The sequence below is a fragment of the Melanerpes formicivorus genome, unplaced genomic scaffold (assembly GCF_026170545.1).
Source record: "Melanerpes formicivorus ecotype bairdi unplaced genomic scaffold, bMelFor1.0.p_v2 SCAF_38, whole genome shotgun sequence".
Taxonomy (NCBI): Eukaryota; Metazoa; Chordata; class Aves; order Piciformes; family Picidae; genus Melanerpes; species Melanerpes formicivorus.
In genome coordinates this window covers 1874476-1888354 of record NW_027142390.1, presented here as the reverse complement: position 1 = coordinate 1888354, position 13879 = coordinate 1874476, and the positions used below count along the sequence as shown (strand labels likewise).

At 42.6% G+C, this 13879-nt stretch overlaps 1 protein-coding gene across 10 annotated transcripts in view; it reads left to right on the top strand.

Annotated features, from left to right (window-relative positions):
- CACNA1D (calcium voltage-gated channel subunit alpha1 D) overlaps positions 1 to 11028 on the top strand; it is a 184241-nt gene extending 173213 nt beyond the window's left edge. For all 10 annotated transcript variants that reach the window (XM_068157789.1, XM_068157796.1, XM_068157794.1 and 7 more), the window contains 6 exons: positions 21 to 47; positions 891 to 1040; positions 2280 to 2443; positions 5996 to 6117; positions 6887 to 7207; positions 8193 to 11028. In XM_068157789.1, coding sequence (XP_068013890.1) covers positions 21 to 47; positions 891 to 1040; positions 2280 to 2443; positions 5996 to 6117; positions 6887 to 7207; positions 8193 to 8486 — 1078 coding nt within the window. In that variant the 3' untranslated portion in view covers positions 8487 to 11028. The remainder of the gene's footprint in view (positions 1 to 20; positions 48 to 890; positions 1041 to 2279; positions 2444 to 5995; positions 6118 to 6886; positions 7208 to 8192) is intronic.
- Positions 11029 to 13879: the final 2851 nt, after the last annotated feature.

Below are 13879 nucleotides of genomic sequence, written 5' to 3'. Positions count from 1 at the left end.
TTCATGGCTTACCTGGATAGAACCCGCTACTATGAGACATATATTCGGTGAGTTGATACTGTTCTGACATAATGGAAGAGGGCAAAGTAGTTCCTTTTCCCTTTTTTCCCTTGTCCTTTTTTGTTTAAAGCCTTACAGTTTTCAGAATTAGCTGTGTGACAGTGCACACTCTGAGGAACTTCAGTGGTGGGGTGAAATTTTCCACTGCCTCTTCTCAAAGGCTAAACTGGTAAAGTTCAAAACTATCCAAGCCCTTTGAAAAGTCTGGGCAGGTTTATGCAGTTTTCAACAGACAACAGATCGTCCCTAATGGTAGCCCTTCAAATTGACTTGCAGTGTATGGGAAAAAATACTGGCTTGAGCCAGTTTTGCAGTTCTATTTATAAGGGACCCAGAATCTTTCCTGGTCTCACCTCTGAATATCTTCTAAGACATCTTCTAAAAGCAGGGTATGTTGTGTTATCCAAAGAGCACTGCTAAATGCACATTCATTGATGGTTTTTAATGTCTACCTTTGTGCATCTGCTTCTGAATTTTCTGGAAGACCTCAGTAAGTGCTCCTTAATATTTTAGCCATTTGGCAAACCTTGGACATTTAAGAGAGGTGGTTGTCTTCAGAGTACTCTGAATTTATGTTTTGTAAAAATGTCTTCAATGTGTGCAACTTAGCATCCTCCTGTTACTCGTTTTAATGAAGATGGAGAGAAAGGGAGGTTGTCTTTTAGAAGTGGTGTTCCCAACTGTAGTGCTATGCAGTTTACTGTGACACCAGATTCTGACAACAGGAGAGGTTTTTAATGCTCTTTTTTCTTTCTTGGAAGCACATTAAAAGAACTGCAAATAAAATAGACAACAGATACTTTTAAAATGTATTTCTTTGCCACTCACAGATCTGACTCTGGTGACGGGCGTCGACCTACCATTTGCCGTGAAGAACGCGATGATCGAGATTATTGCAATGATGAGCGGTACTTGGCAGAGCAGGAATATTTTAGTGGAGATGAGTATTATGAGGAAGACAGTATGTTGTCAGGAAGCAGGTGAGGATAATTGCTAAACTGGGAAAAGTCTTTCAATTAGGTGTGTATCCATAAAGGCTTCAGTAAGCAGACACACCGAAAACCACCTAATGAATTTAGCACTTCACAACTGCCAGTAAGTAAAAAGGTGAATAGGAATAATGTGTGTACCAAAGATCTTTTGTGTTCGGCCTGTGCTGACTCCATGGGAAGTTCAGTACCTATCTCAAAGACTAATCAGCTATCTAAATTCTAGCAAGATTGACATCCTAATTTGCATCTTCTTGTTTGCCTGAAAGCTGGATTTTACAGAATTCTCAGGTCACTAATTTCTTGATACAATAATTCCAGTCAGAAAACATACTTCCAGGATTTTATGTTTGCCAAGACAAGTGTCCATGTAAAAGGCTTAATTTCATTCTGTGGGTGTCTGTGCTCCATGCATTATGCAGGGTTCACAAGAGAGTGTGGCAGTAGAATGGAGTTGGGTTTTGATGCTTCTTTGTTTGTTTAAAGCAAGGTACAACTGAGGTCTTACATTTTAATCTGTATGGGTAAGAACAATTTGGTAAGGGATTTGAACACAAGCCCTATAAGGAGAGACTGAGGGAGCTGGGGTTGCTTAGCCTGGAGAAGAGGAGACTCAGGGGTGACCTTATTGCTCTCTATATCTTCCTGAAGGGAAGTTGTAGACAGGCAGAGGTTGGTCTCTTCTGCCAGGCAGCCAGTACCAGAACAAGAGGACACAGTCTCAGGCTGCACCAGGGGAGGTTTAGGTTGGATGTTAGGAAGAAGTTCTACACAGAGAGAGTGATTGCCCATTGGAATGGGCTGCCCGGGGAGGTGGTGGAGTCACCATCATTGGAGGTGTTCAGGAGGAGACTTGATGGGGTGCTTGGTGCCATGGGTTAGTTGTTTAGGTAGGTTGGATTGGTTGATGGGTTGGACACGATGATCTTGAAGGTCTCTTCCAAGCAGTTTGATGATGATGATGATTATTATTTTCATAGAAAATACCATTTGATAAAAAACACACCTGAGAACTTCCTCTGTCACTATACTGGTACAGAAGTGTATGCTTACTACCTCAAAATCAGTTTCCATACAGGGAGTGGATTTAAAAGATGGAGTCATGTAATGATGGAACATAGTGCTTGCTTGTCCTTCTGGAGAAACAGCAGGTTTGAAGATCTGGAAGAAATCGAATCGCTCCGTTCACAGAAGCCAACTGAAAGAACATGTTCTGTATTTTAACTGCAGGCACACGCATGACTATCACTGTAGATATCACTGCCATGACTCAGATTTTGAGAGACCAAAAGGTTACCATCACCCACATGGGTTTTTTGAGGAAGATGATTCACAACTCTGTTATGATACAAAAAGATCTCCCAGGAGACGGCTTCTACCTCCGACACCAACACGTAAGTACAACAACAACAACTTGTTTGCAAATCCAGAATTATTCAAATGCATTCAGACATGTTCCAGTTTAAAAAGGCTTATGTTGAATTTGGACTTCAAACGAGACATTTCTTGATTCCTGTTGCCCATGGATTATTGTGCATGGCAGTAATCTCTACCTGCCTATTCCAGAGAATCAATCTATGAGTCCTAGCTTATGAGTTCTAACATCTCTTGCCTCACTCATCCAATAATGTAGAAATAGCAAATTTAGTTGCCTGCTGCAACTTGATTTGATAAGTTAAGAAAGGGCAAAGTAGAATGCTGCAGTATTTTGCTTTGAAACTTCAATCGGGGGTTTCAGTCCCTGTGCCCTTTATTCACACCTACAGATGTGCAGCATTGCCATGAGTCAGTTCCATTGTCTTGTAAGTGATTCACCTGCTGGCACTTGCCCTGTCTCATGACAGACGTGCTGCTTAATGACAGTGAAATGAGTTCCATTTACATGTTTACCTCGCACTGTTTTAGTAAACACTACAGGCTGAAGCAGGATAATTTTCAGAGAAAAGAGAATATCAAGCCAGCTTAATGGTGCTTCTGTTGTGGTGTGGGGTTTTTTCCTTACTTTTGCAATGTCTCAAGTCCCTGTGAAAAATAAAAGTGTTCTCCTGAGCTAAGCTTGGTATTTCAGATTCACACTGCTAATCCATTTTGCCGTCACAGGAACAATGCTTAGTGATCTGCATTTCTTCAGAGGGAGGAAAACTTTTATTGATGTTTTGAATTAGTGTGGGGAGGTTTTTTTGAGTGCTTCTTTTTCATGTGGTGGGTGTTTTTCTTTCTCCTTATCAGGTCATTCCCTTGGTTTCTCCTTATCTCAAACACAATATTGCTTTATCTGCATTTCTGAAAGCTCTCCTGCTTCTTATCTTCTGATTTCCCATACTGCAGAGATTAGCAGTGCTAATCCTCTGGTGAAACTAGGCACAAACTCAAAACTCTTGGATTTTGGTCTTTGACCTCTGATACTTTACAGAGAGGAAGCTCTTGGGGTTGTGAAGTGCAAAATAAACCTTCCTGTGGCTTTTTCTTGGCGCACAAGAAACACCACTCAGTTCCATGCAACCCCACAGTGTCTCAAAGAATACTCTTGCACATAGTGTGGTCGGCACAGCCAGGTCTGTTACACATCGTTGGGTGGTGCCATCTAACCAGTGCAATCAAGACAAGACAGTAGATTGTTTCTGGAAGAGTCTCCACATTTTGTCTGCTCTGCAGTGGATTTGCTTTCTAGCAGAACCAGAGCTGTCTCAGAGCTGTCTTTCATTCTGATAGTGCTAGCAGTCAGAGCCACAGCCCTTTTGTCTTTGCAAGTGTGACTGTGAGGACCCCGTGGATAGGAAAATAGGTTTTAGTCCTTTCCTCTCAGACACACTAAAAAATGCAGGTATGGATTTGAAAAATAAGTGTTTCAGAAACAAATCTAGTGGGATCACTAGTGGGAGTACAGTCTCAGTCTGTTTAAAGCTGTAGTAAAGGGAAGCAGCAAAATATTTTAATAAATGATTAATATGTTAATAAAAGAAACATTCTTCTGCAATACCATCGGTGCTGGATCCTCACTTTTGGCACTCAGCTCTTTGGGACAAGACTAGTAACACTGCTGTTTGGCTTTTCTGACCTTAGGGGAGCAGATGGAAATTTGAGTCTTGCACTGTTCGAGAGTAAATAACTCAGATGAATGATAGTGAAATGTATAGGAAGCTCCTAGCTCTCTTCCTACAGCTGAAGGAGAAGACATCAAACAAAAGGGAGGTTGTTAAAGGAGACTCCTGTACATCGCTCTACAAGCTTTTCAGATAGCAGAGGAATTTTAGGCCAGAGAAATAGAGGGATGCTTTGTATATCCATTCCATACATTGCAGGGAGAACAAGCTTCTTACAAAAATTCCCTGAGGTCTTCCAATAAAGGTGCTGCAAGGGGAGGGCTGAAGGTTTCCTGTGGCTGCAGCCTTTGGGATTCATTGAGTTTTTCTGGTAAAGTTTTGATGCCAGTATTAAACAGACATTTCCTTAGAGGAAGGTTACACATTTTATCTCACTTGCCAGAGGCTAGATAAATGCAGGAGATAAGACCTGCTTCAGACCTATGTTACGTAAAGGTAATGTAAGAAGTTGTCCAACTTACACCACTATAATGTCTCAAAAGTGCAGCCAGGCCTGCTGTCCTAACAGTTCATTTAATGAGCAAGAACAAAGTTGAGGAATTTTAGCAGCTCGGGATCTTAGCAGATTTTGTTACTATTTGTGTGTGGGCTGTCTGGCCTGAGAGGAGGCCATGATGCTCTCCTATAGAGAAAGAAAAAATCAAATAAACAAAAGGGATCCTGCAACATTGCACTAAAGAGCTTCGGGATTCAGCCCAGGTTAATGTAACACACAGCCCTGGCTGAGTTAGCACATTCAGCTCTGTGTCTAGCTTTCTAGAGGTTTTTATACCAAACTCATCACCACTAGATTTGAGCAATTTCCAGAAGTGTACTGGAAAATGTGTAAGATGTTCTTTCAATCTGTCCTGGGGAATAACATGTGCAAAGAAGTGTCTTGTTGTGGATGAGGGGACTTTCTGGCTTGCTTTTTATTCATTTTGGTATTGGGACATTTAGCACTTGTTAGGACTGGGAGCTAAGCCTTACGTTCCTGCATTTGGATTTACTATAGAGTTATTGGTGTGGGAAATAGATACCAAGAGTTATTTCAGTAAATTCCAAGAGGGCACAACTTTGTGTTATTGCTGCACACAGTCAGGCTCTTTCCAGTTTCCCCACTATGATGATCACAGCTGTGAGGATGTGTCTGGATTCCAGCTGCTGTTCAGTGTCCAAGCTATTTTCACACTGAAGCTAACACAGAGGAATGGCAGCCATGAGCTGCTCCCCATTGTTCTGCAAGCTTTGACCAAGACTAGCTGAAACATTTCCACATCAGCCAAATTTCTAGATCCAGTTTAGATTTCTACTTTTTTCTCTCTAGCATTTACATGAATAATCACAGTTTACATAACAGCAGAGACTATGGCATATTGTTGTCATAAGTAACAGAATAAATACCAGGCACTGACATCACGAGTCCCCTGACACGATGTTTTCTTAGTGCTTCCCAGGAACTGGGAATTTGAGATTTCCTTTGGGAAGTCTGGCTCATTAGAATGAAGTTTAAGATCATGGGGAAGAAAGAAGAAACTCTGTAACTGTTGGCAGCACTTTACATCAAAACTGAAGTGTCTGAAGCAGCCTGTTGCATAGCACAAGGTGGTTTTGTGACACAGCTACTTCAGATACTGTCATGTTGAGGCTGATGGTGTGGCTTCTACCTAGGGCTGCATTTGCTCGTGTGATGAATCTATCCTTTATCTTTTAAACAGCTGCTTGCTTCTGTTAACACAGAGCATTTCTTATTGGGGGATGTCTCCTTATTTGTGTGATGGTTGACTCACACTGAAGTTCTGAAAATAATAGACTTTGAGGAAAAAAGCTTAATTTCCCTAATGACTCGTGGTTTCCCTGCAGCACACAGACGATCTTCCTTTAACTTCGAATGCCTCCGCCGGCAAAGCAGTCAAGATGACATACCACTCTCTCCCAACTTCCACCACCGCACTGCTTTACCGCTTCACTTAATGCAGCAGCAGGTAACCACAAAGTCTTATTTCACTGAGAAGGAATCACAGCTTTCCAGCTTCTCTGCTGTACTTGTGACTTTCAGTGTTGTTTCAGGCAGCATTGATGGAGTATGTAGTTTGACTGTGCACAGCTTCTAGGCCAAGTGTAGACGTAGTTGCTAGACATGGGGGTTCTCAACCATAATCTACAAAACACTGACAATGAGCAGTTTGCCCCTTATGGCTCTTTAAGTGTTCACAAAGAGTGAGGATGCCCTAAGGAATTTTGACCAGGACTGTGTAATATGACAACTGTCTATTACTCTGTTTGTGCAGTTTCTCAGTTCTGTTTGTGGGAAATTGCAAAGACAACACACAACTTCTGAGGGTCAGTGCCCAGCTCTATTTGGCCCCGAGAAGATGGCAGTTTCCACTGCCTAGAGACACCATCCAAAAGGCTTGGAAAAAAAAAACACTGACAGCTTCCTGTCCTGTCCCTGCAGGACAGAAGGACTGTTTGTACACTTTGCTTTCTTGCATTCATATATTGTATAAGCAATTGTTTTCCTTCTTTAATGCTAATATCAGGATTTTGTGATCTGACTAAAAACAGAAAAAAAATAAATACCAATTTATCTTGTCAGTTAACCAATTTCAGTCCCTTTCCTCCTTTATATGACTATTAAACGTTGGGAAAAGCACTGCTAACTTTGCCTAGCTGCTGCCTGAACCATTGGTTTGAAGTGAGTATGACTGAGTATTTGAAGTCACTAACTGCTAAAATTCTTTGCCTTCCCAGGTCATGGCTGTTGCAGGTCTGGATTCCAGCAAAGCTCATAAACATTCACCGAGCCGTTCAACGCGTTCCTGGGCCACCCCACCTGCAACCCCTCCCAACAGGGACCGTAGTCCGTACTACACACCTCTAATCCAGGTTGATAGGGCTGACTCCACAGAGCATATGAATGGCAGCCTGCCTTCCTTGCATAGGAGCTCTTGGTACACAGACGACCCTGATATCTCCTACCGAACATTTACACCAGCCAATTTAACAGTCCCTAATGACTTTAGGCATAAACACAGTGACAAACAGAGGAGTGCAGACAGCTTGGTTGAAGCGGTAAGTGTTACAGAAACCTCTAAAGTAGCCAAGAGCTGGCTGTCTCCATTGTGTTAACTTCATAAAGTGTGCAATGTAGGTCATTTTCTCTGACAATGGGCTGGTTTCAGTTTCAAAGCACAAACTTGGGTTTAGGTGAAGACAGGGGAACTTACTCGTAGTTCTCATGTCATAAATGATTTCTACTAAATCTTTACATCAGTGTGTCAGAACTGGAGAGATTTCAGAGAGATCTGAAATACAAGTTTTCTAGATGAGGATCACTTTCCTTCCACAATGGCTGATAGGGAAGAGATGATGAATGTATTGGTCTTCTGTGGTTTCTATAGAACTACGTCACTGTTGTTGCAGTCATGTGAATAAAAGATCACAGACTCTCTGAATTAGTGCACTAAATGCAGAGGGGTGAATAACAGCTGCAAGGATTGATCTGCAGGTGCCACTAGAGTGTTAAGAATTCTCTCTTATATTAAAAAATATTGCAAGATAAAGAGTGCACAGCATTTCTGAATCAGTTACTGTCCTTGCTGCCTTCTATCACTTCTCCATTGCTATGAGCTAATGAATTCATGTTGTTAATTTTAGTTGCAAACGAGACTTCTGCCTCTTTCTTTTGCATAAAGTCCCAAGAATGTATCCAAAATTCTATATTTCAGGCAATTGTTCCAATTCCACCACCTAAGATATATTAACTCTCTCTGTATTTATATATGTCTTGAGTGTATCAGTCTGATGGTTGATGTTTATCAGACTACACCCTAATCTGTAAAGAGAAAAGTCAGTGTATTGCATCATCAGTTCCCTTTTCACATAACTGATATGGTGTGCTTTGGAGCCATTTGATCACTCTCTTACACACTGTGGGTTGCTGTAGTGATCCAGCATTGGGTTTCTAGTGTTTTCCACAAATGAGAAAAGTTGTTATGACCTGTCTGTTCTTCTGTAATTCCACTGTATAGCTCATTCTCTCCTTTCCATCTGCCAGGTACTTATATCTGAAGGCCTAGGAAGGTATGCAAAGGACCCTAAATTTGTTTCAGCTACGAAACATGAGATTGCTGATGCATGTGACATGACTATTGATGAGATGGAAAGTGCAGCAAGTAATCTTCTCAATGGAAATATCAGCAATGGGACCAATGGGGATATGTTTCCCATTTTAAGCAGACAAGATTATGAACTTCAAGATTTTGGTCCTGGCTACAGTGATGAAGAACCAGAAACGGGACATTATGAAGAAGACTTAGCTGATGAAATGATATGCATTACAAGTTTATAGTATTTAGCAAGGAAAAACGATTCCAATAACAGAAAAAGTGCCTCATAGTTTAAAGATGATAGGCACTAGCTGGAGTGAATAACCAATCAAGTTTTGTACAAGCGATGTCACACCTCAAGGAAGCCATAACTAATAAATTATCTCCATGTTGCCGAAATGTGGTCAGAGCTGCAGTACATCAAGTCTCCTCCCACAGAACCTTCCCACATTCTTCTGTAGGCATAAGGTTATTTTGAAACTAGGCAGATTGTGACAATCAGGTTTTTGAGGGCCAGAGTGAGAATCTGAGGTGTAATACGCTGCCTGTCTTTCAATCTTGTGCTGCTGTCTTTCATGGTAGAGCAGGAATTTGTCAGTGAAAATCTCTGTATACATCTGGCACAAAATTGTGTGGGAAAGAGCAACATGAGAAGAGTGATGACAACCTACAATGTCATTACCTCAGCACTCAAAAGCATATCAGTTACCTGTTGCATATCCATTCTGATGATTTCAAACTTGCCTCCTGGTTTCTTTTCTTTATGCTCTTCTGAAGTACAGTTTGTCACGCTCTACCTGTTAGAGGTCATTGGCAAAAAGAAGTTATATAAAGAGTAATCTCTCATATGTAACGGCAGTTTACATAGGAAAATATCATTCAGATGGTCTGTTTTATGACTATCACATTAAGGGCAAATCATACTGGAATAATTGCATTCTTACTAAATGCACTTGCAACCAGGTTATAGTAGAATTAGATAAGATAGTTTGCTAAAAATTATATAGTAGAAATGACTGTAAATGACTTGTAATATACAATGATTTGTATTTGTAAAGAGATGTTCTATATTTTGTAATTATTGTACCGTAATTGAACTGCAGCAATATTTATGGACCCTAATTATTGTAAGTCTCCACAGGATTCTAGATAGAAGTATTTTTACTTGGAATATATAGATCTATAGCATAAATATTTAAATAGAGCCACCTCTCAGTGTAAATCTCTTTTGGGGAGAAAGTGTCGAGGTTGAACTTGACAACAGATTATTTGCTTTTCTTTCTTTTTTTTTCAAGTAATTGAGTTAAATTAATCTCTCTTCAAATGGGATGCACAGCTGGCTATTTACAGGCTTACACTTGGAAAGATAAAAGATGTTGGCATCCTGGCCTGCATTAGGAATAGTGTGGCCAGCAGGAGCAGGGAGGTCATTGTGCCCCTGTACTCTGCACTGGTTAGGCTGCACCTTGAGTACTGTGTCCAGTTCTGGGCCCCTCAGTTTAAGAAGGACATTGAGACACTTGAACGTGTCCAGAGAAGGGCAACAAGGCTGGGGAGAGGCCTTGAGCACAGCCCTGTGAGGAGAGGCTGAGGGAGCTGGGATTGTTTAGCCTGGAGAAGAGGAGGCTCAGGGGTGACCTCATTGCCCTTTACAACTACCTGAAAGGTGGTTGTAGCCAGGAAGGGGTTGGTCCCTTCTCCCAGGCAACCAGCACCAGAACAAGGGGACACAGTCTCAAGCTGTGCCAGGGGAAGTTTAGGCTCGTGGTGAGGAGAAAGTTGTTCACCAAGAGAGTCATTGGTCATTGGAATGTGCTGCCCAGGGAGGTGGTGGAGTCACCATCTCTGGAGGTGTTCAAGAGGGGGCTGGATGTGGCACTTGGTGCCATGGTCTAGTCATGAGGTCTGTGGCGACAGGTTGGACTCGATGATCCTCGAGGTCTCTTCCAACCTTGGTGATCCTGTGATCCTGGGATACTGCAATGTTGGTTTGAATTTTTTGATTGAAAGGTAAGATCTAATTTTAATTTTTTTTTATCACTCCCATGCTAAAAATCAATATTGCAAGTGTTAACAATTTGGCAAGTTCATGCCAGGGTATTACTAGTCACAAGGCAATTAGAGTTGACAAAGTATATTACCTGCAATACCCCACTTGGAGCAAGAAGCTTGTTGGGCAGGAAATGTTTCACAGGTAAATGAGATTGGTTTCCTTCAGAACTGCTGTGCTTGGAAAGAACAGAAATATGATAAAATGATTCCTCACAGAACCAAAAACCTCAGTGTAAGAAGTACACTATTTTCTTGCCTCTACCTTTCTGTTGGTTTGTGTGTACTACTGTTTCAAAGATTTATTTTTATGCAGACGAGAGGGCTGAGATATTTGTTCACAATGCAGTAAAACCCTGAAACGACTTTGAGGCTGAAATGACCTTGGAGGAAAATTACAAAGCATTGAAAGCTACTGTCTATTTTGTTAGCACTGGGTAACACTGACTTGTTCTAACAAGTTATCTTATCAGGTTTTACCTGTAGTTCATATGCTAGAAAGCAATCCAATTCACATTTTTACAAATGTGATGTTTAAATCATGTCAATAAACATTTTGTACATAATGACAGTTTCCTATGAGTAGCTTAAAGACTTCCTCTGAACTCATTCTTATTTCAAATGCCAGGATAAAAACTTAAAAGGTTTGTAAATGATTTCTTGACCTACATCATTTTGTATTAAAACAAATGCAAAATGTTCTTCAAAATAAAACTGTGTAATAATTTTACTATACTTGGGACTCCTTTTATTAATATTTTTTTCAGCAAGAAGCTCCAAAAGTTAAAGTCTGTTTGCACTGTTTAAAGAGTGGGAGGGAATGTGTGGAGTACAGTCGTCAGTCTACACTATCATAGTATCAGTCAGGGTTGGAAGGGACCACAAGGATCAGCCAGTTCCAACCCCCCTGCCATGGGCAGGGACACCCCACAATAGGTCAGGCTGGCCAGAGCTTCATCCAGCCTGGGCTTAAACACCTCCAGGGACAGGGCCCCAACCACCTCCCTGGACAACCCATTCCAGGGCTTCACCACTCTCATGGGGAAGAACTTCCTCCTCACCTCCAGCCTGAATCTCCCCACCTCCCGCTTCATTCCATTCCCCCTAGTCCTATCACTGCCTGAGATCCTGAGCAGTCCCTCCCCAGCCCTCCTGTAGCCCCCTTCAGATACTGGAAGGCCACAATGAGGTCACCTGGGAGCCTTCTCTTCTCCAGACTGAACAGCCCCAACTCCCTCAGTCTGTCCTCACAGGAGAGGTGCTGCAGCCCTCTGGAGCACCTGTCGTCGTGTGCAAGTGTTTTATGAATAATTGCTGTTAACCAGAAAGAAATGAAGTGATTAGAGTATTCATATGAACAAGGGTACTGTTCCTCCCCTACTGTGTAGGGGATTATTTCTCCCCTAGATACAGATCTATGGAAACAATTGGGAAAGTCTGAGTAAAATCTCCTAAACCGTCACAACAGATCTTTCACACTGTCTGCCAGCAAGCACTCAAGATAGGTTACTCTGAAGCAGTCACTTTGTTACACTTCCCCAGCTTACAGAAAGGAACTCTGAGACCAAAATGGAGCTTTCTGAATCTGGTATCGCTGTGAAATAACAATGAGTAATTTTTCAAGTTCCTCCTACTGAAAACTGCCTGGAAGGCAAAGTGAGGCTGAACTTTTTTTCACTCTTAAAAACAATTGGGGGGGGGGAGATGGAAAAATCCCCAAGCAGATTACTTAACTGCATGAACTTTTGCCAGCACATCACATTCAGCAGTTGTTTCTTTGTTTTTTCAGTTAATCATTTCTCCAAGGGGACAGAAAACAGTATGCTGACTTCCCTGTGTTCCCTTGCTAGTCCTTAGCTCTCAGCAGTCTGGAGAGGAGCTCTCTGGGGCAGCCGTGCTGGGTTATGGGAGAACACTCCTTACCAGTTTAATGAAGCCAAGCTAGTTACAAACCATGTTCTCTGTAGTTAATGATTCCAGGAATGAGATGTGTGTGGCTGCACAGAATATTTGTTCAATTTGATTACAAAAGCCTATGTGGGGTGGGGGGGAATCTATATATGCACAATTACCTGGTAGTTGGCAGCCTTACAATACTGCCAATGGCAGTTACTGATACAGGGAAAACTAGACTTTATCTCAAAAATGAAGGCATGTTTTATGAGGCTCCAGATTGGTTCAGCTCTGTATATAATGACAGAAAACATCAGCAAAGAATGAAACATTGCTGAGTCTTTTATAGTGCATATATAAAATATGTTGATACTTGAAGGGTGCCTCTTTTTTTGACATGAATAGAGCCTAGATATTCTAATACTGTACAAAGCTCTGCTTGTGTTCTCTCTGCAGGAACTCATCCTTTCAACTCTCATTTTTTGGGGGGAAATAAAAACTACAGAAATGCTTTTATCAGTCCTTAAAATGATTCCTTGTTTCTTTTATAGAAATTATCATGTTACAATAATTATTTTATCATTTATTTTATAGAGCCCAGTGCAGAGCCACAAAGGTGATTAAGGGAGTGGAACATCTTCCTTACAAGAAGAGACTGAGGGAGCTGGGGCTCTTTAGCTTGGAGAGGAGACTGAGAGGTGATCTCATTCGTGTCTATAAGTATGTGAAGGGTGAGTGCCAAGGGGATGGAGTTAGGCTCTGTGCAGTGATGCCAAATGACAGGACAAGGGGCAATGGGTGGAAGGTGAGGCATAGGAAGTTCCATGTGAACATGAGGAAAAGTTTTTCACTGTGAGGGTGATGGAATACTGGAACAGGCTGCCCAGGGCGGGTTGTGGAGTCTCCCCAGCCTGGATGTATTCTGTGCCACATGTATTCACATGAGGTACGTGCCCCAGGCCCCAGCCTGTCCTCCCCCCAGTTCCAGGTGGCCCTCACAGCACACCCAGGTTTCATACCCAGGGTCTGCCCCCTCCTTGCCAAGTCTGAAGAGCATCTCTCTGTCCCTGCAGTAGGGCCAGGCTGCTTCAGCAGGACAAGTACAGCATCCTGCAAGCCTGCTTCAAGAGCGTCTTCTGGCTGCCTCCACAGCACAGCCAGGGCTCAGTAGCGTTCCTCTACTCCAAGGTGTGCCATGGGGGGAACATGGGGACCTCCTCTGCCCCAAGGCCCCTTTCTGGACACCACGGAGCCACGGCTGACCCCCACAGCCTTCCAGGGCTGTCCTCAAGACTTTTTACCCCTTGCAGACCCTGTCTGCGATGGACAGCATGTTGGAGGCACTGGTCTGCAGCGCTGGCACCCTTGGCATCATGGAGCTGCAGAATATCTTGAAGGTCAGGCCTTGGGACAGGGTCCCCACAGGTAGTGACCATTGGCTTGAATGGTGTGGGTCCCCCCCTCCCAGTAGCCCTTGGTACAAGGCTGGGGGCAGGGAGCCACAGGCCATATCCCAGAGCCCTCAACTAAGGGAGGTAGTCACCCCATAAATCTTGGGGTCCTTTTGGTGAGGGGCAGAGAGACATATTTTGAAGGGATCTGGAAGGCAACAGAGGCAGCAGCAGGAGCAGGATGTGATGACCTGCCTGCTGTAGCCAGTTGCTATGAAGAGCAAGGACACAAGCCCCATGCC